Source organism: Pholis gunnellus, assembly GCF_910591455.1.
Source record: "Pholis gunnellus genome assembly, chromosome: 21".
Lineage (NCBI taxonomy): Eukaryota > Metazoa > Chordata > Actinopteri > Perciformes > Pholidae > Pholis > Pholis gunnellus.
The window spans coordinates 2,995,849-3,018,992 of record NC_136548.1 but is presented as its reverse complement, the minus strand read 5'-3'; the positions used below and the strand labels follow the sequence as shown (position 1 = coordinate 3,018,992).

Genomic DNA, 23,144 nt, shown 5'->3' with positions numbered 1-23,144 from the left:
TTTATATAACACACCGAGCGACATTATTAAAGTACTAGGATGGAATTGAACTGCCAATAGGCCCTTTCATTTGTACAACGCACGTCAGACGGGCAGAAAGGTTTCTTCATCATCTACAGTATCATCTTCATAAATCCGTTGTTATTTTCCACATGGATTTTGCTGTATAGTATTGGGGAAGTTGCCACTTTTGAGTATCAAACTTCAACGTATCCTCATACAACATTTTGTATGATATCTTACGAAAAGGGAGGTTGTTATTTTTCGTGTATTTTCCGCCGAATGTCCAGCAACACGAGCGATCAGTGCGCCTGCGCAAGCCCCTGCCGTGTTTAGGCAACAAAACTACTTGGTTAGGTTTAGGAAAAGATTGTGGTTTAGGTCAACATAAGAACGAAACTTAAGTGACAAATAAATCAACAATTGTGTTAAAATAACTACGGAACTTAAGTACAAAAGTTATGTGACAAATAAGTCAACGTCTGGGTTAAAACAACTACATAACTAGTATAGTATAGCTACGAAGAGTGAATGAAAACAGCCTGCAGATTAATACAGAGAGCTGTATTAGGATACGGTCCTGCTGCTTGTATACACAGATTTCCAGTAGGCGTTATTAGTGCCTGTAAACATGTTCTCAGATTACCTGCCTAACCTGGTTTCTCTGAGTAACCTGGTTACTAATTTGCTGGTTACGAGTATGATGTGATCATAAGCTCCACAATGAGCTTGGAAATTACAATATACAGTACTACTATGAGTTACTGGTTGTTGTAAATATTAATCCTGTCATTAATCCTTTTCATAGTGACTGTGAATAGATCCTTTTTGATGTGCCTTCACAGTAAGAAGGCTAAAGCTAATATGAGGCTTTAGCTGTATATATATATATAACCTTCCAAAGTTACAGGGTCTTTAGTTTGAAATTCACTTTTTGTGTTTCCCCTGACATTTTCTTCATCAGCTGCGACAGAGGGATACTTTTTAGTAGTTGCATTGTTGAAAGGACAATACACTGGCAAAGAACCTACACATGACTTCCAGGTAAAAAATAACATCAGATAAAATATACTACAATAAGATGATTATATTATGTTATATTATAGATTATAGTCATTCATTCAGAAGGCTGGAGACTTAGCATGTTTGAGAGGTTAGCAAGAAATAGTATGTTTAAAATGTCGAGACAAAATCTAGCACCAAACTTTGGTCACGGTCTCGTAGATCGATAGACTTCTGTAGGCTGGTTCAATGAGTTGTCGGTAAGTTCTCGAGTCTCTGCTCTGAAAAGCAAAACCTTCATTAAAGGGGGGATTAAAGAGACACTACACTATCCTCTCGTTCCATAAAATGTAGACAAGTTATGGATATAGCTGCAACATTTGTAAAACAAGGTTATAATCATTAATTTGATCGATTCGGGCCCGGATCTTTTTTTTGTTGTTGCCTGGATCAGGGCAGATATGTCTGGGGACCAGCCCATGGCAGCTTCCACTCTTCATATTGCTAGTGTATGTGGTAGAGATGGGCTCAGGGTTTCTTGGCTGAAGACTTGGCCGGTGACTTAGCTGATGATTTTGAGGGACTGCTCTGACATTGGGTGACCTTAAGATGGACGAAGAGGGAGGAGGGCGAGAGGCTGGAGCCATCCAGCTTGAGCAATCGGACGTGACGGTAACCTGCAGAGATAAAGGAAAGGACAAACTGAATCGAGTGCTGACTAGGTGGACGTCCTCTCATGTCAGTAGTAAGAGGGCTACTTAGCTGTTGTCAGAAAATGTTCTGCATTATGTTTGGCTAACAGAGCTAACAGCCAACAAGGCTAATTCAGCTGATGGAGCTAACAGCTAACGTAATAAAAAAAGGGCAGGACTGACAGTTTCTGCCCAGAGGAAGTGCTACACGGCCAACATGAAGCCTTACACAGCCAACGACAGTTCAGCTGCACAAAGCCAGTGCAGCTAACTGCATGAATTAAAATGAGAGCATATGTTAGCGGTCTAGACTTAGGGCAATTGTGGATTGTTATTACTCAATCAAACACTACAGCAATGGTCGTTACAGACACACCTGGCAATGATCTGAACTCTACTGAGTGCACTTTTCTAGCTCATACATATTTGCACCCTCAAACAAGTAATTGGTACAGTCCCCTCAATAGCCAAACTCACCTGTGCGGAGACTCGTAAAAGGCAGGGTGAATTGCCCTAGGAAGTCATTGCTTGAGGTATAGTCATGGTCCTCCACCATGAAGCGAACCAGTGCCAGGTCAGGGACATGGACGGTAAAGTTGAAGGTACAGTCCCATCGTGGGTTAAAGCCTGGAACAACGAAAGACCACATGCTAACAGACTTATTTACACCAAATTTGTGGATTTTTACTTGCACATGTTCAATCATGCTCATGCAGTAAGTGCTTCCCAACCTTGATGTACCGCCACAGCCCTGTCAGATGAGCTAAAGTACCCCTTTATCAACACCACCCACCATCTTCCAAATGTGTTTTTTGAATTTGTTTTGAATTGATGTTAAACTGTGTGGTATTTAACACTATTAATTGTATAAAAGTGGGTATTGTTACAACTGTCAATGTTTCGGTTAGTTTGCATTCCTTATTCAACTGTTTTCAACCAGGGTCCATTTACAGTTTTTTCCTGGAGCTTTCAACTAGATCTCATGGTGTTTTTAGCTACAATATCAATTGTAAGACTATCTCAAGCTGTGTAGAAGTTCCTATATGATGTTGATGAAGCCATTTCATTTGACATAGGGTCTTTTTTAATAGGCTAGGCATTTACCATTGTTGTCGACATGATGAGTTTTCTTCTTATTGTTGTCTATGGGAACACCATGTACCTCCACCCACACCTGAGGGTCCACAATTGAGCTGGGTTTGTCCCATTCTGGTTTCGGCAACTGCTGAGCTGAAATGACCTAGAACAACAATAAAATCAGAGCTTGATCTGATTAGAGTAGAATGAAGCAAGAAGAGCTTAACCAGCAACAGTTCTGACACTTTGATGCAGTGACACTCTTTGAGTATACTCTTGTGGTATAGATTTCCTCCATGGCTTGTGTTTGTATTCAGAATGTTACAACTCCCTAGAACCATTGCAGTAAGAAACATCTAGGCCAGTCACGATGATTACATTATCGACTTATTGTATTATATATGGACTTAACCTTGAAAATGTTGACATTATCATTCCTATCGCACAATATATGGACATGACGTTGATCATTTATTTATCATTTATCATTAGGCATCTTACCTGAACAGTGAGCAGAATAGGTCTGTGGCCAGAACCTCCACCAACATTCTCCGGGTTGAAGGTGCTGTCGGGCTGGCACATGAAGGGAGGCTTCAACGTGTACCCACAGTGATTGTTCTGCAGGAACTTGCCTTCGTTGAGGTCCATCTGCTCACCAGGTGTCTGACAATTTAAAGCAACTGGAGAAAACACAACTGTGTTACCAGCATACAACAACCCTGTTCTTTTGATGCTACTGGAGCTGGGATGTGGGGGGTATGGGTAGCACACAATGAGAGGAGTAAGAAAAATGTGTGTCTGAGTAACAACTCTTGTTTACTCTGTCTGCTTCTCTTGTAAATAGAACATAAAATAAGCTCTTACCAATTTGACAGCCTGCGTTCCACATCTCCTGAGGGTTGTAATTTGAGGACTGGAGGCGCTGGCCTGAAGGGTAAATCCTGCTCAGCTGGTGGCTGTTGTGACGGACAAAATACATCCCTGGAGGGACAGGACAAGAAAAGTCCAATTAATTTAGTAATTGTAAGCTAAAGAAAGACTCATTTTGCTTTTGTCCTTGTGCTGCCTGAACAAGATAGAATCAATCGGTAACTGTTTGTATCAACCAAATCTTAATAATCAGGGGCCGACTCCTCTGGTTGTATAGAAGTTTATGAGAAAGTGACTAATTCTCAATTGATTTATTACCTCAGTAAACATTGTAAACATGAGTTTATGATCTCAATCTCTAGTTTCAAGTCTTCTTCAACACAGCATGATGTTCATTTAGTAAATGATGGTCCATTTAGAGTCAAACAGACCATAAAGAGGGGTATGCTTTAGGGCGGGCTTACTGTGATTGACAGGTCTCTACCACTACAAGAGCCGTACACAGCGTCTCTACATCACTCCTCCACATTTCAAATATGGTTGCCAAAAAAACAACATGGCGACGACCGCAATCAAAGATCGCGACTGCAAAATCACTGAACGCAAGACTTCAAAACAGCAGTCGACAAACCAACAGGTGACGTCACGATGACTACATCCAATGCTTATGCAGTGGTTTTTTTAAACATGGGAAAACCCGCAAAAAATAGGCAATAGAGTAGCGATTAAGGTTTTTTTTGTGGTGTGTCATGTTCAACCTCACAAACGTGCCAGAAAACAGGGTTAGCATACAGTGAAAATGTTTGCCAGTCCTTTTAAGTTTGCTTAGTTTAGTTTAGTCACATGCACACATCATACCTGAGTCCTTTGCGTGCCTGAGCGCTTCACTTTCAGAAAAAGACGACATGTTAGTTGCAGGGCTTTTGGCTGCTTGCTCAAAGCTTTTAAAGGGAACACTGCGGGTGTACACCACCAGCTCTGACAGCTCTGGACTCAGCTTAGACACACCTGGCTGAGATGACACACAGACACACACAAAGCCATCACATTACACAAAGACAACATGTTGGGGAGCCACTGCTGCTGCTGCTGGTGTCGTACCCACCTTCTTGTCCTCTGTCTTTCGGCCTGGTTTGCCTCCGGCGCGGCTGGCCTCCTCGTCCGAGGAGCTGAGGTCTGAAGAGCTGGACGAACGTTCCTCCACCGCGTGTTCCTTCTTCCCCTTCACCAGGATTTTACCCTTAAGATCCTGCGCACGCAACCAACACATTTACACAAACGATACATTAACAACTTATTTGAAACTGATACTTATTTTGTTGTGCTTAGAAAACCACTTGTGCGGCAGCTGCGGCCACCATGACTGCTACTTTACGATCTCCACTCTTACTATTGTAATACAGCTACTACTATTTTATTAAATGATGAATACAGACCACCGCCACCTGCTGGTACGGAGAGATATTTCATCTCACGCATGCTCAGAACATCATGCTAGTTATCTGTAGTCTTTGCGGTGTGGTTAAGTACAACTTTTAGGCTCAGAGGCAACCGTCGGCCTTCGTTGCCGCTAGTTCTTTGATGGTGATTTGGTGTGTCTGATTCTTAACATTAATGCTCCAGTGCTGTGCTTCATTTCAGACCAAGCCACTCCCTCCTGCCTAGCAGTAACCCTTTTCCCGCCTTTTCCATCACCTTCCCCGCCCACATACTCAATGACCTCCCATTTTCCCTCATCTGCCTCTGAGTATATTTACCAGCCCTTTTCCACACACACAGATTGTCATTGTTGCTTATGCCCTCACTTCCCAGCCATCTGAACATTAGCCTGTACCTCATCTGTACTACTTCATTGCTTTCATACAAGCCCTGTAAAGAAATAAGTCAAGTATTACATGCATTATAAAGAAACTAAGGTTGAATATTTGGTAAACTATTTAATTTGGCTGCAAAGATTTTTAAGACCTCTTGTTTCTAAAGCATCTAATAATGAATTGGCCTTGTTTGTATAATCCCTAGAAATGCAAACAGCTGCTTTTATCAGTGAACTATTTGTCACGCGACCTCTAGCGAATGCTTCACGCCGGCTTCACTATGGGGGGATATAACCTAAGCTTAAGGCATATCCTGCCTGTAAGCTTATGAATCTTCTCATCATTAACCGCTCCCGTCTGCCTGGACTGTCTGCATTTGGGTCCTCCCCTCATCGCTCCCACTTGTGTGACACTTTTACCAGGACTGCCAGTTATATAATGAGGTCTGACAACGGTTATATAAGGACAAAACAGTATGCAAGTGTGAGATGAACAAAGCAAACAATGTCAGTGTGATTACAGGCACACGGGTGAGGTGGCCCGAGGGAGTGTGATTACCGGGGCACAGATCATGAGTGTATGCACACTAACTACTCACACACATGTTGTGATTCTGTGGAAATGTAGAATAGCCTAAGTGGGGCAGAGAAGAGCAGATGGGCCCCATCCAACACAAACAGTTTACTTTACACGTAATCCTAACAGTCGCTACCAAGACAGAGACGCCGTTTATAAGTGCTGCACAAACGCAACAGGGAGGTCGGATATTAAAAAGTGTGTCAGAGTGAAGTCCTTGTGTGGGAATCTCACTGAGAGACAGTTGTTGGCTATTTTTAACCACATCCACATTCCACTGAAAAGTGGCAACCACACTCCAAATGTTTATCTGGACATGGAAGGATCATCATTGTGTGCTTCCAGTGTACATAGCATAATCCATCTCAAACAAAGAAGCTATTCATTTCAAACAATTAGGGATGCACGGTTATCATTGAATAATAATCACGATTTTGACTTTCCACTATTTAATCGACTGCACTACTGGTGTTTAAAATGTTGCTCACAGGAAACTCTTGTGCAAGTCAAACTAACAGCCAGCCACCAGATGGAGATATTTAGGTTTCACTTTTGGGGAAGCTGTCATCCCGTTGCGTGTGCACCCTACAGCGGCAGCCTGTGACGAACTTTCCTGAATGTTGCGGCTGCAGCCCAGAGTAAGAGTAACGGAGTGCTGCAGGAATGAGCTCTAAAATTCAGAAATTTGTCAGCATTTTCACACTTCCCTCGTCTCAAAGTCGGTATGTCTTTTTGAATGTGCTTTTGGTTCGATGCCGGAAATAAGGTCTGGGGTTAACACAAGCTGAAGAGGTTTTGTTATTATATATAGTCTATGGTTCTACCACATAAAATACGTCAGTAAACACCCCTTGAAGCTTTTAACTGATGCAGAAGTGTTTTAAAACTCGCATTCTCTCTACTGACCAGCAGCTCCTCTGGTTGTATAGAAGTCTATGAGAAAATGACTCGACTTCTCTCTTGATTTATTACCTCAGTAAACATTGTAAACATGAGTTTATGGTCTCAATCTCTAGTTTCAAGTCTTCTTCAATACAGCATGATGTTCATTTAGTAAATGATGGTCCATTTAGAGTCAAATAGACCTGACATAAGCCGGAGTATGCTTTAGGGCGGGGCTACCTTGTGATTGACAGGTCGCTGCCTCTACCAGAGCCGTATATGGCATCTCTACGTCACTACTCCGCATTCCAAATATGGTAACTTCCATTCATTAGTTGCAAAAATACAACATGGCGAAATTCAAAATGACGTTGCCGAACTCGAGGCTATAAAATGGCAGTCCACAAACCAGTGGGCGACGTCACGATGACTACGTCGACTACTTTTTATATACAGTCTATGAGCTGTAAAATGCACTGAATTCAGGTGAAGAAGAACTTCATTGTATATCTTATTTTGATGCAAAGATTTGTTAATACCCAGGAATGCATCACAGCTTGAAAGTGAAAGCAGAGCTCGATTCATTCAAATGTGAAAGTGCAATAAAAATAGTTTGTCCCTAAAATCAATGATTAATCATGATAAGGGATCCGGTTCTCAATATCGAAATATGTAAACCACGCAGCCCCGCGGTTACTACAGTCGTTCTTATGGAGATGGAACTTTCGTCTGGTTATGGAACAGTGTCTTCCTTGCCTCTGGAGAAGGCAGGTTTTGAGGATCCAATCCGTCGAGGGGCTGGGTGAGCAGCTTGTCTCCCAGGATGGATCTCAGCTGTCGGGCCATCACCGTCTGCTGCTCCACGGAGCAGTGGTTCTCCAAGGACAGGATCAGAGGGTAGGGAGACACCTGGGAGGGAGGGATGACGGGGCAGAGTTGGGTACAAAAGGAGTTTGCCATAGAGCAGAGAGGAGGGAAATTATCATTTGAACTGTCAGCAGAATTGTCAATACACATAAAACTCTCATACCAATACTAATGAGAACAATGCTTCTGATTGTAGCAAAGTACTCACTTTAAAAGCATAGTCGTTGATGGTCTCAATGACTTTGACAAAGGGTACTTTGGAGGTGAGTGTGTGTCCGTGATAGAGGACTGGCTCTCCCTTATCTCCATCCCAACAGTCCAGCTCCACACAGCGGCAGCCATGTTTCAAGGCTCTAAGAGAAAAAAATGATAAAAAATCATTATCTGTGACTCCCTGAGTAAACGTCTCATTTAGCTCTTTCTGCCGGCGACTTGTAGCGATTGCAGCAACATCCAGAGACTAGCTGTGTTCCTGTCCACATCATGCATTCCTATCAAAATGCCCAATTAGCATCTTTTCGATATATGTTTTGGTGAAAGAAGAAGTTTCATCATTAGAGGAGTTTTATATTGAATTTTACTTGTGCTCATGCACCATGAACTACATCTTTGGGATGTAGTCTGGCCTGGGAGCGTATCTATGTTCCCAGGGCCCTAAGTTCCCCGGTTCTATAATATTTTAACACCTTAACTCTCCTATTGTGATTCGGTTTGGGACTGAAATGAAAAACGGGACGTGTCGTCAGGAACTCACGTTCCAATGTTCAACTCCATGCTATGTTCCCCGAACATGGCTGCACGTACAAACACCCGCTCTGATTTTCTGACACAAGTTCATAATTTCTGTAATTATGTTTGTGCATGATAGTTTCAAAAACATCTATACTAGGCTTGTTTTCTCCGAAGGAAGCATAAAGCTATGACCTTTAGTTATTCCATGACTCCAGCTGTTTGATAAGTTCCCTCAAGTGTAGACCGATTGTATTGAGAGCCATACAGCGAAAAAATCTGTTGACGAGTTCCCACAATAACCCATGTCATAATAAGCGTGTGACGAGCTGGGGAACATCTTTTTCAGGTTCCCATTATGTGCTATATAGAGAAAGGGAACATGACCCTGAACCTGTCCCTATCATCTAACGCAGTATTTTTGTCTCATGTCACTCTCTTTGTGCCCCCCTTTTAACTCTCCCATGCCCACCTTGAGGAGGCTCGCTTCACAGTTTGAAAACCTCTGCTCTAAAGGAGGCTTCCAAGAGGCCTCCTTATTATGCCGGAACCCCCTCAGTGGACTTCTTGTGAAGCAAAGGAACAGGGTTCTATCCTGGACAATCAGCACTGCTGTTCTTCTGGTCCAACCAGAGTCTCATTTCCAGAACCCTTGGCATGAGCTTTCCCAGGGAAGCTGACATCCTTATAACTGAAGCAAAGCCGCCATTGTCCTTTTATAGCGCTGGGGAACTGTCTGCTAGTCCTCAGGCACTGTTCCCAAACTCTACAAATCACTGAGGGCCTCCTCAGTGATTTGTAGCCCAACAATGTGCAGAACCTTCAGTATCTCAGGGCGAATATCTTTCACCCCATTTTCAAGTCACTTGTGACGATATCAATGGAAATTCACCACGGTCAACTTATTGTGTTTGAATATCGCGATCTGCGATAAAATTGTCCTATCCCTAATTATTAGGTATCTGCTGTTAACCTAACATTATCCTTTTGCTTATTATTCTAATACATCATGTGATCACGATGACAGAGAGCAGGCTTCAATGACTTCAAAAGCAACAAACCATGGCAACAACAAGCAGCCGTGTGCATCACTTTTTAGTGTCCCCCTTGCAACAGCTTCCGTTGTCACATTGATGTTGTCGTGTCGTTAAGTTGGTGAAGATGTGTCTTGATTTGCTTGTGTTGTGTCCTTTTGCATGTGTTTTTCTTCATTTGCAGTGTGTTGAGCTCTCAGGGCCAACGCACAATTGCATCCTATAAAGCCGAACATATGATAGGATGACTCAGCTCTCCGATTTGTTAGCTAGCTACACAGCAAAATACAGTTACTTACCGGATGTATGGCTCCGTGCTGCTGTCCCCAGTCAGCTGGTCCTTAGTGAGGTAGGTGTTGTGGGAGGAGGAGATGAAGTAGTGCGCCAGTGGGCGTCTCATGTCTTGGTAAACCCTGGCATGTTCCGGGTTAAACGCACAGTTCTCCTTAGACAGCATGTACATGGTGAAACCATTGGGGGTCATGAACTGGTTCTTCTGGGCTGTACTGGGCAAAAGGCACAAACACAAGTCAATAAAGGAGGGCAACTATTATATGGTGAGCAAACTGGTCATCATAGTGCAGCTTGTAATATACAGTTCAAAATGTTAGCTCAACCATATGTGTTTTTCTTACATGCTGATATGAGCATTTTCTCAAATAAAAGAGAACCATGTTTTGTCTTGTTTTTGAAGGCAGGGCCTCGTCTCTTGCTGTTTAGAGTCGGCCAGGTTAGGTCAGGTTATGCTTTTCAGAACTAGTTGGAATGATGTTTTGATCATGAAATGCGTCTATAGTTGTTCTATAGAACAGCCTCACTGTAATGTCGTCATAAAGCTGAACGGTCACTGAAGTGGGCATCAATGTGACTTGCAATATATTGTCACTTAGCACCGTACCCCACTCATTGAGCTCATAGGTGAGGATGAGGCTTTGGGCGTGGATGAGTGAAGCGTCCTCCCCCTGGTCCTTCAAGAAGTCCCTCAGGTCCACAGTGGAGAGTACACAGTCGTTCGCGGAGTAGCGGATGAACACGGTGTCCAGGTCTGGTCTCCGTAACAACTCCCTGCAGAACACCTCAATCTCTCCGTGGTCCAGACGACCATCAGCCGACTGGTCACATTTCTATCAGGAGGAACAGAGTCAGACAAAGATAATCGCTCCTTGATTAGTTTGCCTAGCTGGTCTCACTTCGTCCAAGGGACACAAAGTCAATCAGATATATGCGTGTGTTTGTGTGTGTGTGTGTGTGTTTGTGTGTGTGTGTGTGTGTGTGTGCTCCGCTACCTGGAAGAGGCTACGGGCATACTGGTCACTCAGGTCAATATTGATCATCTGCAGCAGCGTCTGGACCTCGTCATAGCTCATCTTGTCATCGTGGTTCTGGTCGGCCCGACTCAGATAAGAATGAATCCAGGTGACACACAAACAAGGTCAAGGAAGAAGCAACAGCTGGAACATGTGAAGTGTTTGGTGGCATTTTACCAATATGGAGCTTCGAAGCACAGAAGTTATTCTTAATTATTCAGATTCTGCCGATAGATACTTTGTGTTGTCTTTTTGGACATTACCTTCAATCAAAATAGTGGAGTGCGACAAAAGTACAAACATATATTTTTACTGGATGTTGACATTCTGGTTTGGGACTGCAGCAAAGGTCCTTGCAGGACACAAAAATTAGTTGAATAATTGATTAATTGCAGCAGATACATAATCATTTTTTTCACCAAATAACAAAGATCAGTTCTCGTCAAAAAGGTCTGAAACGACCTGTAAAAGAGGTGAGGTGGGAGGTGGAATAGCAGAGTCCTTGATTGGCTCTGAGAGGCTGTAGACAAACATGCCACTATCTGATTGGACTAAACTCCCTGTAGGCTTGTCTGAGCTGGAGAAACTGTCTGACTGGAGATAAGTCTGCAATTAATTATTACTATTCTACTATAAAAGACATAGGGTGCAATTAATATGCTATAAGATATCCATCTACAGGATGTCATTTATTAAATGTAATTTTCAATTAAAAAAAGACATATTCTACTATAATTGTATATGACATATGTACATATATATATATATATATATATATATATATATATATATACTGTATATATGATGTAGGATTATTATTGTCAGTACAGAGAGCTGCAGGAATGATGTCTAAAACCAGTAAATGAGTCCAAACTTTTGCTTTACCAGTTCTCTCGTCAAATTGTTTTGGAATGTGCTTTTGGTTAGATGCTTGAATTAAGGTCTGTGGTTAAGAGATTTTAATGTTTTCTTCTATGATATAAAAAACGAATTTCAAGCTTTTAAGCATCTTACAAAAGGCGGTTGCTAACAAGTGGCTAAATGAGGATATAAACCTTATCCTGCCAAATGCAAGACTGCCTTTTAGCTTAGTGGTGGTGACTTGGAGTCATACAACTGTGGTGTAGTTAGTTTAACACTTTTTAATTTGCAGATTGCATTTAGGCTCCAAAATCATAAAGGTATCAAAAACGTTGTTTCCCACGGGGCTTATTTTCTGCAATAATCCAAAATCTAATAAGATCCCACCGGCTCTCTGTCAAGGGAACCGGTGCTATGCTAACTCCCTAGTTAGCCTACAAAAGTAGCACTCTATTGTCTCTGCATATGCAGCGTAGACAAATGAACAACAATTAGGATATTGGTTGAGTTTCTCTTTCTGAGTCATGTTGTCCACCCTCCCCTGCAGGGTTCGGATGCCACGGGCCCAATGCTGAGCCTCCTCTTGGCTCTGGCACACGAAATCCAGGCTCTTGCGGGGCCCTTTGAAGACCACTGTCAAACACCGTAGCTCAGGGACGGAGCCGACCATCTGCCGCAGCGTCTCTGACTGGCAACCCTCGCGCACGCACTCCACCTCCATGACTGAGACTGGGGACGTGTGAAGGGAACAGAGAGGAAGAAGGTGGAGGAAGAGGAAAAACGATAACTACGTCCACTTCTTATATACAGTCTATGGTTATTGCTCAGTTTTTATGAGGTACAGTTTTAGTTTTAGTATTGATCCTTAACAAGAAGATCACAAGATGAAAGTTTGGATGGAAAATCTCTGAAATCCTACCCAAAAGACTAAATGTCCTCTGTGGACAAAAAGAGAGTTTCCGCGGTCAGGACTGTGCACCACTAAGGTTTCTGACACATTCCTACTTGAAGTAGTTGCTGTTTCAGCAATACAGACGGATAACATATACATATAAGTTCACACCCCTGGGTTCCTTAAGAATAAACACCTTGAAGATCCCTCAAAACAGTCCCAGTGCTCCACGTCATGCAGTCGCTGAACTCTACCATTGGCATGAACGGCATTCCTTTCAAAAGATATTCCCTCATTTGTGGTGGTGGTGTTGGTCCAAGATCTCACCATAGGTGTTCAGATGGGTCGAGATTTGGTGGATGGGCAAGGCATATGATTTACATAATTGTTATACTGTCAAAGCATTCGGTGAGCCCTCGAGCTCCTTGTGGTCAAACCCTGTCCCCGGGCAGAGCGTTGATACGGGCCGACTATTACACTTTTCAATGTTCGACGCCATGTACATATCAGTGTATATGTTACTGGTAAATGATGAATGAATATAACACACAGCTCAAATTGAAAATGTTCAGGTTCGCCTGGGAAAAAAAGCACTTTTGTCTTTGAAATAATGCAGCAGTAAGCCTACAACTCTCCACAATCATAGCACAACATGTCAGCAGTCCTTTTTAAAAAAGAATTGGCTTTGATAAAGTGAAGCAGGCCAAGTTGATAGACATTGGAGTACAGAGAGTTCATGCCAGGCCAAGCCAAAATTCTGAATTTTCCGAATTTTGGAAACAGGTTTCCAGCTGTTCTATTCTAATTTTCTAATATTCAAGTGTTCAATCTATCTAATACAGCAGTTTGGCATCATTTTAAACCATTTTTGACCTCTCAGGGGCCTGATTTATGTGTTTTATGTGATTCTTTCGTCGCTCCCTGTGTGTGTATTGGCAGTTTTCGAAGCCTATGATTGGTTGATTTGCAAATGAGTGTAGAATGCAGTGGGCTGGTCAGTCAGGTGATTGACAGACTTTTTAGCCACTAAAACTCCAAAAGAGTTGCGCAACAGACCAAGCGTCGAAATGATTCGCTTAAAAGTAAAAGGAGGACTATCGATGCATAAATGCCTCGATTAACTCTATTTTACTCTCAAACAAAAGAGAGGGACCGGTAGGAAAGGATTTAAGTGGATTTACAAAGTTTTTCACCCAGAAAATCAGCTCAAGGTACGATGCGTTTCAAATGTTTTGCTCTGTGGTTTGGTTGTGCTTGTGTGTGTTCCACGGTGTAACGTTTGAACGGTTTGAAGGAGAGAAATATGGAAGATATCTGCGGATTCTCTTTTTGTGATGATATCTGCATTCGGAGTGCGTAGCTCGCTGTAGCTCGCCGAGAAATACGTGGTATTGTGCTAGAACTTGGTAGTTTATATATTACTTTGTGTATAATTGTGTTTTGAGTGAGTAAAATGCATTTTTTGGAATTTTTTCTCAGAATCTCGTCGTTAAGTAGGTATATATATAGCATGTGGGTAAAATTCATTATATTCGTTTCGGAAAAGTGATTTATATGATGCTCTTCTTCGCAAAACACTCTTGCGACGCCCAATTGGGCGTCGTTCGGGATTATAAGGTTAAAGGGTCACAAGTCTTTGGTCTGTACTATCAGTAAAGAGTTACTATAGCAACACAGAGTGAGATACACACAGAGAAAAGAGGTGAGTAGGGTTGTCACTTTTTTCGAAAAAATCAAAAATTCAAACTAACATGTAAACCTTTGAATTAATTTGAAAGCAACCCATGTAGCATGGTGCATGAGTCTGAGATACAGTGAGCTGTGACTGACACAAAACTGAATTGTCAATAACGTTCCAAGGGAAAAAAGAATTCTCACGGATTACCTTTGATTTTGGCATATCAGAATAAAATAGAAGATAAAGCTAAGTATGCTTTAGGGCGCGGCTACTTTGTTATTGACAGATCGCTACCACGGCGTTGTAAAATTTGGGTTGACTGAAAATGTATTATCCAGCGTTCTGTTGTACTTAGCTCCACCCTCTTGTGTGTCTTCTTGTTCCAAACAACCAAGATGGCCACAGACAAAACGCCAAATTCAAGGCTTCAAAACCTTCGTCCACAAACCGATGTGTGACGTCACAATTACTACGTTCACTTTTTTTATACAATCTATGATTATCCACATATTTAAACAATTACATCTCTATCTCTCTGACAACTGGCTTTTCACTGAACCTTACGTCACTGGAGAAGAAATAAAGAGAGAAAAGTGAACCTTTAGTCTCTTACGCAGCTCTTCCAACCACAGGACATCTTCATGCTTGAATAAATGCATTACACAATCACAGCTCTGGCTTTTGACCTGTTCTATTTGTGACATTCACTTACAGACTCAAACCCAGGTCTACTCGCAGTTTCCATCTTGCATTCTCTGCATTATCTCTAAACAGTACTTTAGAGGTAGTATTTGTAAGAATATAATATATGATATAATATAATATACAATATAATCATTATTGTGTATTCATTTTGCTCTGTCTACATTCTAGCACCAACGGCAGCTCACTTTCTCTTTCATGCTGTTATTCTCCGCGTGGAGTGTATTTAAGGTGTTTTTTTGAGTCACTAAAACACACAAAGATATAATTTGGACAGATATTGTATTGACACACATCTGAGCAGCATAGAAAGATAATAAAAGATATCGGAAAAGATAATAGTATATGGTCTCTATCCATTTATTTACTTTTGTTTGACTAATCTTAACTTATTCATTTGTTTTGGGTATCTATGTACTGATGCTTGTCACGCCACTTTTTACAATATGGTGTAGCTTCTGCGCCCTGTTGGGTCTTCTTTGTAAATACCAGCTTGTGTTTCTGCAGGAGCCTCAATGTATACGGAGACAGTGGCTTGGCTGCTAACAGCACTCATGACAGCCCTGCACTGTTGATTCTAATTCCTACTAAATGTGGACACTCTAGTGGAGAGCTGTCTGACACACACACTCACACTCACACACACACACACACACAGCGAGGTTTCACCAGTGTTTCCCTCACAAACGGGGCCGTGTTTGTGTCGAGGAACCAAACCAAACATCACTGTTGCCCACACGTCAGCTGGTGTTTGCCCAATCTCTATTTGCCAGCGGTTTCACTTGAAACTACACAAAACTACAGGAGTGCACTGTGTGTACCTGACAAAATACTGCTCAAAATACATCTAATGCTGTTCCTAAGGAAGATGCTCAGAGAGTCTATGTACACTATGACCTCTTCAAAATGTAATGTAATTTCATATGAAGTGTTTGTTATATTATTAAGGGGGTTATAAAGCAAAAAAAAACAACATATTTTCATTTTCTAAATACTTGATACTGTCACCTTGCTGCGTTCGGATGAAGAAGCCACATTTTTATTTCGAAGATACAAGTGAACCGATATAGAGGGTCACTCAAACCTGCACACCAAACACGCCGTGCCACATCACAAGCATATCTAGTCTTGTGGCAATTAGAGGCTCTTGTCCTGCACTTGGGAGAGCTAACCCAGTGGTAGAGTCGTATGGTAACTAAATAGCAGACTCCCACCACCATATAATGTCCTATAATCTCACTGTTTGAACTGCAGCAGCGTCGGGTGCCATTTATGGGCCAAAAATAGTTGGGCTCTATAATCAGGGCACTGCGTGTGACCCTCAGACAGCGGAGACGAGGGGGGAGTAGATGTGCAAGGAACTTTATGTCGTGTACAGAGCAGTAAGTGGCATTTTAAGCGAACAAAAATAGATACTGTGTATCCATGTTTTACCTGACACGCCCAGCACTGAGCTCTTCTGGCAGAGGAAAGGCCTGCTTGTTACCAATTATCACTTGGAAATGGTTCTTTACCTCTGGGTGGGGTAGGTTGACTAAAACTCTTTTGCCACCAACATTAGTGCGTATATACAGGGTTTTTTTAAATGAGGGAAAACTCACATAAAATAGGTGATATACTCCTTTCCCATTACCAGTACAGGAGTAGCATTTCTGTCATTTTCTGGTGTGTCACGTTCGACGCAACATAAAGCGTGCTGGTGAACAAGCTTGGTAAACGATGAATATGTTAAAGCGGTACTACTTTTTAAAAATATCTGCTACTTATTTAGTCTCTCTTTCAAACTCTCAAACCAGAGTTGGTGATTGTTGGAACAGTAGAAAGGCCAACAAAGACGGTTTTGATGAGTTTGATTTGGTCAAGTTTGAATGAAGTGTGTTTTATAACGAACAAATTGTGTAAAACTGAGCAGGTCAGCCTATTCAGCAATCAAGGCACGATCTGGAACTGCGTGACAAATTTACTTTTGTTTTTGGATCCATTTGCCTTATACTGTCACGTGAAATGTAACTTTAACAAAGCACTGGGGACATATTTGGATGTAAATTGTCTTCCTCGGTCAATCTGTGGTTGTCATGAGGAAGTCTAAACTGTCCTCTGCCTCGTATCCTGCATGTTGTCCTCATCTGTGGTCGTATGTTTTTTACAATGACCAGTGCATCAATAAATTGCCTCCGATTGATTTAAAAGAACACTTACAGGATTGCTGCTCCTTGGCCCAGCTGGAGGTTTTGTGGGACTGGCACCAGATAGTAACGCCGTCTCCCAGCAGCTTCAGAGTTCGTCGCTTCTGCCAGCGAGGCGAGCGGACCTTTACATGTGATGGATGAACCCATTAAATCTCATCGAGTGATCACTAACAACCAGCAATAGATTCTACTTAGCAAGAGCTTTACCTTAACCATACTGGAACCCTGCAACATCCGCTTGACATCTTCATCCTCCTGCACTCCTGGAGAGCAAACAGACAAAAGGATGGTTGAAGAAAGACAGATATGAGGTCATGAAAACTTGATTAGATTGTGTGCAGGATGGCAGTCAGTATTCACAGAACCCGTATAACTCAGTAGCACTGGAAGAAGGCTGGAAGGGTGAGGAGAGAAAAGGGAGGATGAAAAGAGAAAATAGAAGGGTAGAGCATAGTCAGAACTCAAAGTTAATGTATATATTTATATATATACATCTGTTGAACCGCAGCAGCTCATATGGGAGCTCTGTAATTAATGTTGGTGCTGAACCACCAGTTGGGTGCAGTTAGAGATGAGACGATATGGACGGAGACAGAAAGAAAGACAGAAAGACTAGATGATGAGGAGGAAAAATCAGAGAGAAGATGAGGAGTGAGAGATATCATAAAGAGTTGTATGGTGATGGGACAGAGGAGAGGACTTTCTAATTCCAATTAGCTGAGGGCTTTTGGCCTGTTATGAAAGCAATATCCTGTGACAGCAAACACCACTTTCACGAAGATGACACATTTTCAGCAACCTTTCTTAGCTTAACCCTCTGAACCCCAAAACCTGCCGGTAGGATTGAAAAGCATGTTTTAACTGAAACCGTTTATCACAGCCAGAAGTTGTAAAAAACGTTTCTCGCCCAGAATAAAACATTAGCTTTAAACAGATCCTGTAAAAACACTAAATCCTGCGCTCCTCAGCGCAATTCCACTTCTATGCAGATGACATAGCGCTCTGTAATGGAGTCAATACTGATGTCAATATTACTGCTTGAATTTGCTGGACCTCGGTGAGTGAATCCACTAATCACAGCGATTTCCTTAAACTGAACTGAACCATAAAGTGATCAACTTTGGTGATAAACTAATCTAAAGCTGGATATCAACCTCTGATTTCCATCTAATTACAATGAGATGATTGTTTGAGAAAATATCAGTATGACAGTAGTTTGTTGAAAATCATGAATTTGAATATTTTATCATATAAAATATTACTGTGAATATATCCTGGATTTCAGCAGAATTTTGGAATAGTGTTTATATAAAAAATATACAATTTTGCAGAACATACTAATTCATTCTAATTGACTACAGCAGTATTGGCAAAACATCCAACTGGCCAAACACTGCTTTCATTGTGCAGACGAGCATCTGTTACATTTCCACCACAACTTCATATAACGGGAGACAATGGAAGCAGTGGAGACATGTCTCTACTCTCACAGATGATAAATAACTCTGGCTTCAGGTCTTGTTGCTGAAATCAGGGACACATATTTACATGAGGGAATAATGGACAGTGAACATGCAAAGTGGACATGCAAAATCACAGGATAGTCAGGTCCTGGATTGTTAAACGGACTCTTGATGAGTCTTGTAAGATGATGTATCAATGTTGGGTTTATGGCTTGTTCACTGGCCCCAACTGGCCAAAAGATGATTAATGTTACATTTTATTATAAATGTATATTTTGCTCCTGTCAAGTGGCAACAGATGCAAAAGATGTAAAAACAGGTTATGGGAGGGTTTCCTTTGCGTACCGGAGCCCCACTTAAAGCCGAGCAATCTAATCAGTGACCATCCGGTAATTGTAGTGACCAATAGCATGTGTGGAATGTCGCGTATCTCAAGTTTCCTTTGAGTAGGGCCTTAAAGTGGGCCTGCATGGGCTGCTGGGATTTGTTTGTGTTTCAATGAGTATCGAGGGGAATAGTACGTTCTAACTTTTGTTTCCTAGTCCACTGCAAAACGGTGTCCGTAACAAGTGCTGCGCGCTCTCCTACACAGATACTGCTGAGTCCTACGCTGAGTAAGCAGGACTCAGCAGCTGAAACAGAAGCTTCACTGTGGTTTGGGAAGGGCTGGGTCGCTTCACCCACAAAGGCGTCTTGATACTGGGAAAACACACGCCAGCATGCAGACACACACACACACACACACACACACACACACACACACACTCCTCTGTGTACAGCACAGAGCTACTGTAAATGAGGAGAGCATTACTGCAGCGGTGGGTGAAATTCAGTCGGCCCCTTTGAAGTGACTGACGTCAAAACGTCAGGTACCCACCACCACAGAAGCTTGTTTCCTCAGCAGGTGTGATGAATTTGTGTGGTTTTGACCAATGACACCGAATTGTAACTGCAACAACAACTGCTGCACTGGCGTGTCCACAATGTAGTGATATTTACTCTATCGAGAGCGTTTTGAGATAAAGGCCACGCACACACAAGACTCACACACACCATTGCGCTGCACCAATACACACAAACAAACAGTTGGCTAATAATGTGATTTCTCATGTGTATCCAACTGAACCTGAAGTCAGTTGGGTACACATTGGCCTTTTTGCCAGCCAGCAGTGGAAAACTACTGACAAAATGTTCCTGAAATTCATTACATTACATTACATTACATTACAGTCATTTAGCAGACGCTTTTATCCAAAGCGACTTACAATTCAGATTCTATCACATTCCTACACCGTAGGCGCAGCTACGGGAGCAATTTCTTGTCCTAAAGTCCCTGTGAGGAACTTTTAACTGGTCATGAAGACTCAATGTAATACTGATGCCTCTGTATGACCCACAGAAGCAGATGAGACCATCAGAGAGAAGATTGGCCTTTTCTATATGGTTATTCTCAATGCTTGTAATCAGCTCTGATTTCCCGCAAAATCAGACCAAACAATTTACGGCAGACTCCAGAGGGGCCTCCTGCAGCGACCAGCCCACCACGGACAGACCCAAGATCCGGCTCTGCTTCCCTTCCGGCCAGAAGCTAAGCTTCGCTCCGCTGGGAGTCAACACCACGCTCCTGGAGGCTCACGCCATATTGCTGCTCGCTGGAGGGAAGGGAGACACAGGGAGAACCAGGCCCAATACTGAGTGGGGAGACTGTCAGACCCTGCCGCAGTACAATGAGAGGTTTTCTAAAAGGACTCTGGTGCTCGGAGACACTACCGCGTTTGTCCACAGGCGACGCCAAACGTTCGGCATAGCAGCTTTAAATGAAAGTCGCATTGAAACATAATGAAACAATACCCGCATAACAAACAAATACACATGTGTCGGTAAAGCACAGCTAGATGCAGCAGCCCACACATGTTAGTGGAGGCCAGTGGGCAGTGAGGCAGTAGTGAGATGGTCTATATTTGTAGATGCTGCTGCTCTTCTGCACTACCAGTATTAACAGGCTTCTCTCTGACATTTAGGAGCTCAGCGGGGCTGCTGCTGCTGGTGTAGTGCAGACAGACAGGCCAAACTATGGCGGGTTTATTTAGGATCACAGCTGGGAGCACGCAGTACAACATACAGCTTAGCCCCTCTGACCAGAGCAACATGGTCCATGTCTTCATTTAAAGTTAGCTAGAAGGTCAGTTCACCCAAATTACAAAAAAAGAAGGAAAAAAAAGTTTTCACAATTTGTGACGCTTGAACAATTTTAAGTTCACACTTTAAACTCTTTCCAGTCAGATAATCCATAGAGCACATTGCTTTCATTGGGGACAATGACTTTAGGATAAAATAGTCACAATCAAACTGCAAATTGGCACTTTAGGATTAAGACAAATTGAGACATTAAAGGGTAATTTTGGTATTTTTCAACCTGGACAACAATTGGTGAAATTGTTACAGTATTGAACAAGAGCGCTGTCTATAAACGGGCTGTAATGCGATCGCTCGGGGCAACCCCTCACCGTCACTGTGCGTCCACTTAATTGTTTATCAAAAGTGACGACAACATTATGGAAAGGACCCTACAGAGAAATAATAACCACGAGAGGTCACTGAGCATGCAGCCGTAACTGGGGACCCAAAATAATAATGCAGCTCGCTGCAGCAGAATGCGAGATTAGAGGTGGACAGACGCAGAGGTGCACACTCAAGTCACAGGCGCATGGACGCATGCACACGAGAAATGGCGTGATTCTCCTGGCGGAGATAATAACTTCCGCTTTTTTGTTAGTATGTTCTGCTCTACATAACCTTGGATTAAAGATGATATACTTAGGAGAAAACATTGTATAACACTGTATTGCATGTAGCTAAATCAGGGCAGCAGAGTAAGTGACGACACGGCCACAGCTGCACGGTGAGTTAACATACTGACCACGACTCAAGGAGACTGAGGAGGACAGCAGTGGAACCTGGAAACCTGTTACCCTAAATACGTCCTCTGGTTGGGGAGAAAATGTGATTAACCAGCTGGTAAATGTTTACTTTTCCCAACGCAGCACACTACATGCTGTAAAAAAACAACACAAGTATTCTCAGACATGAGCTCTAATGTCATGAAATCAATCTTCAATGCAATTTCCCCAGTTTACAGACACTATGTTTACTTGTGCTAACAATTAGTCTGTGTCCATTTTTTTAAATCATTTTATTGAATTTTTTAGTCATTCATTAAACAAAAAGGCCAATTATTCACATAGTTTCAGCTTCTGTAATGTGAAGATTTGCTTTTTTTTCCTATATCATTTTAAATGTATCTATGGATGTTGATCAGAGGAAACAAAACAAACTGTTATTCACTCTTTCACTAATTTCGAAGGAAGACTGGACACAGAAATACAAAAAACAAAACATCCAAGTTTGAATAACATTTACTCTCTATTTCCATTATGGAACCTTCTAGTCTCAACCTACGTTTGTACTGAGGACACAAATAAAATGAAAAAAAATATTGAAGATGAAATCACTGTTTTTAAAACAAATGTAATTAATTACATGATAATTAATGTTTTGAGAAGAAATACGGTAACATGCTTGTTTTTTACTGAGGTTTATTCCTTGTATTTATTCCGCTTATTAGAGAGGGGGGGGGGGGGGGGGGCGATAACGGTCCACTGTGGCGACAGTGTATCAGTATGAGTATGTCAGAGAGGAGGGGAGGGGGAGCATCTGTAACAACATCTGTAACACAAACACTCACCCAGACTCCTCAGAGGATCGATGGCCTTTGACTCGGACGTCCCGGCTCCGTTCTTCACCGCCGGGGCCGCTTTCTTTCTGTTGCCCAACATACCGCAAGGAAGCTGCGCTTGATTTCGCTCTGCCTCCCTCTCCCTTCCTTCCACAGCCTTTCCCCCCCCTGTTGTTCCTCGGGCTGCGAGATAAGCGGTCTATTGGTTCGGCTGTACGGAGACCCCGCAGGAGGAAGACACGAGAACCTCCAAGTCGGTCCGCGCGCTGCACCTCATGCTTTTATCCTGGAGGAGTCTGGCCAAACCTTTCACCCTGCTGATGTCACTGAGATGGATTTATAAACATAGAGCTGTATGTACCAGACAGGCATCAAGTACACCACAACAGACAATGGCTTCCTAAGGGGGACTTTCAAAATAAGAGCCGTCGAGGTCTTGTCAGGGTTACGATTTCTGGTGCCTTATTTAATTAAACAATCAATCGACAGATTTACACACAGCTTACATTAGCATAGTTAAAAAAACGTTTTCACTTTCTTTCCACTGTCTTGATTCCATTCATGTTCTGTTGCGTCAATCATATTAAAGCAGGTCATTGTCACCAATGTAGCAATTTGTTATGCTTTTGTTTTGACGGCAAAACTATTAGCACTTCCGGTTTTTGTGTTGTGTGTCTGTGGCAGCTTGATGGCATTCTAAACGGATTCTAAACCGAGGAGAGACGCTCAATGTGTCCAAGGTGAAATAGCCTCTTCTCGGTCCGCTGGTCTCT

General features: G+C 42.3%; 1 protein-coding gene across 1 annotated transcript; it reads right to left on the bottom strand.

The window, feature by feature from the left end:
• Window positions 1-1,530: 1,530 nt before the first annotated feature.
• On the bottom strand, window positions 1,531-22,471 carry LOC306712847 (1-phosphatidylinositol 4,5-bisphosphate phosphodiesterase delta-3-A-like; the record flags this gene model as incomplete). Its single annotated transcript, XM_079182280.1, has 16 exons — window positions 1,531-1,679; window positions 2,172-2,321; window positions 2,799-2,934; window positions 3,273-3,451; window positions 3,636-3,752; window positions 4,500-4,653; window positions 4,747-4,890; window positions 7,670-7,822; window positions 7,989-8,133; window positions 9,843-10,044; window positions 10,442-10,667; window positions 10,830-10,959; window positions 12,212-12,440; window positions 17,183-17,294; window positions 17,380-17,435; window positions 22,381-22,471. 16 exons carry the CDS (start codon window positions 22,469-22,471, stop codon window positions 1,531-1,533), a joined length of 2,373 nt encoding a protein of 790 aa, XP_079038406.1.
• Between the last annotated feature and the right edge of the window lie 673 nt (window positions 22,472-23,144).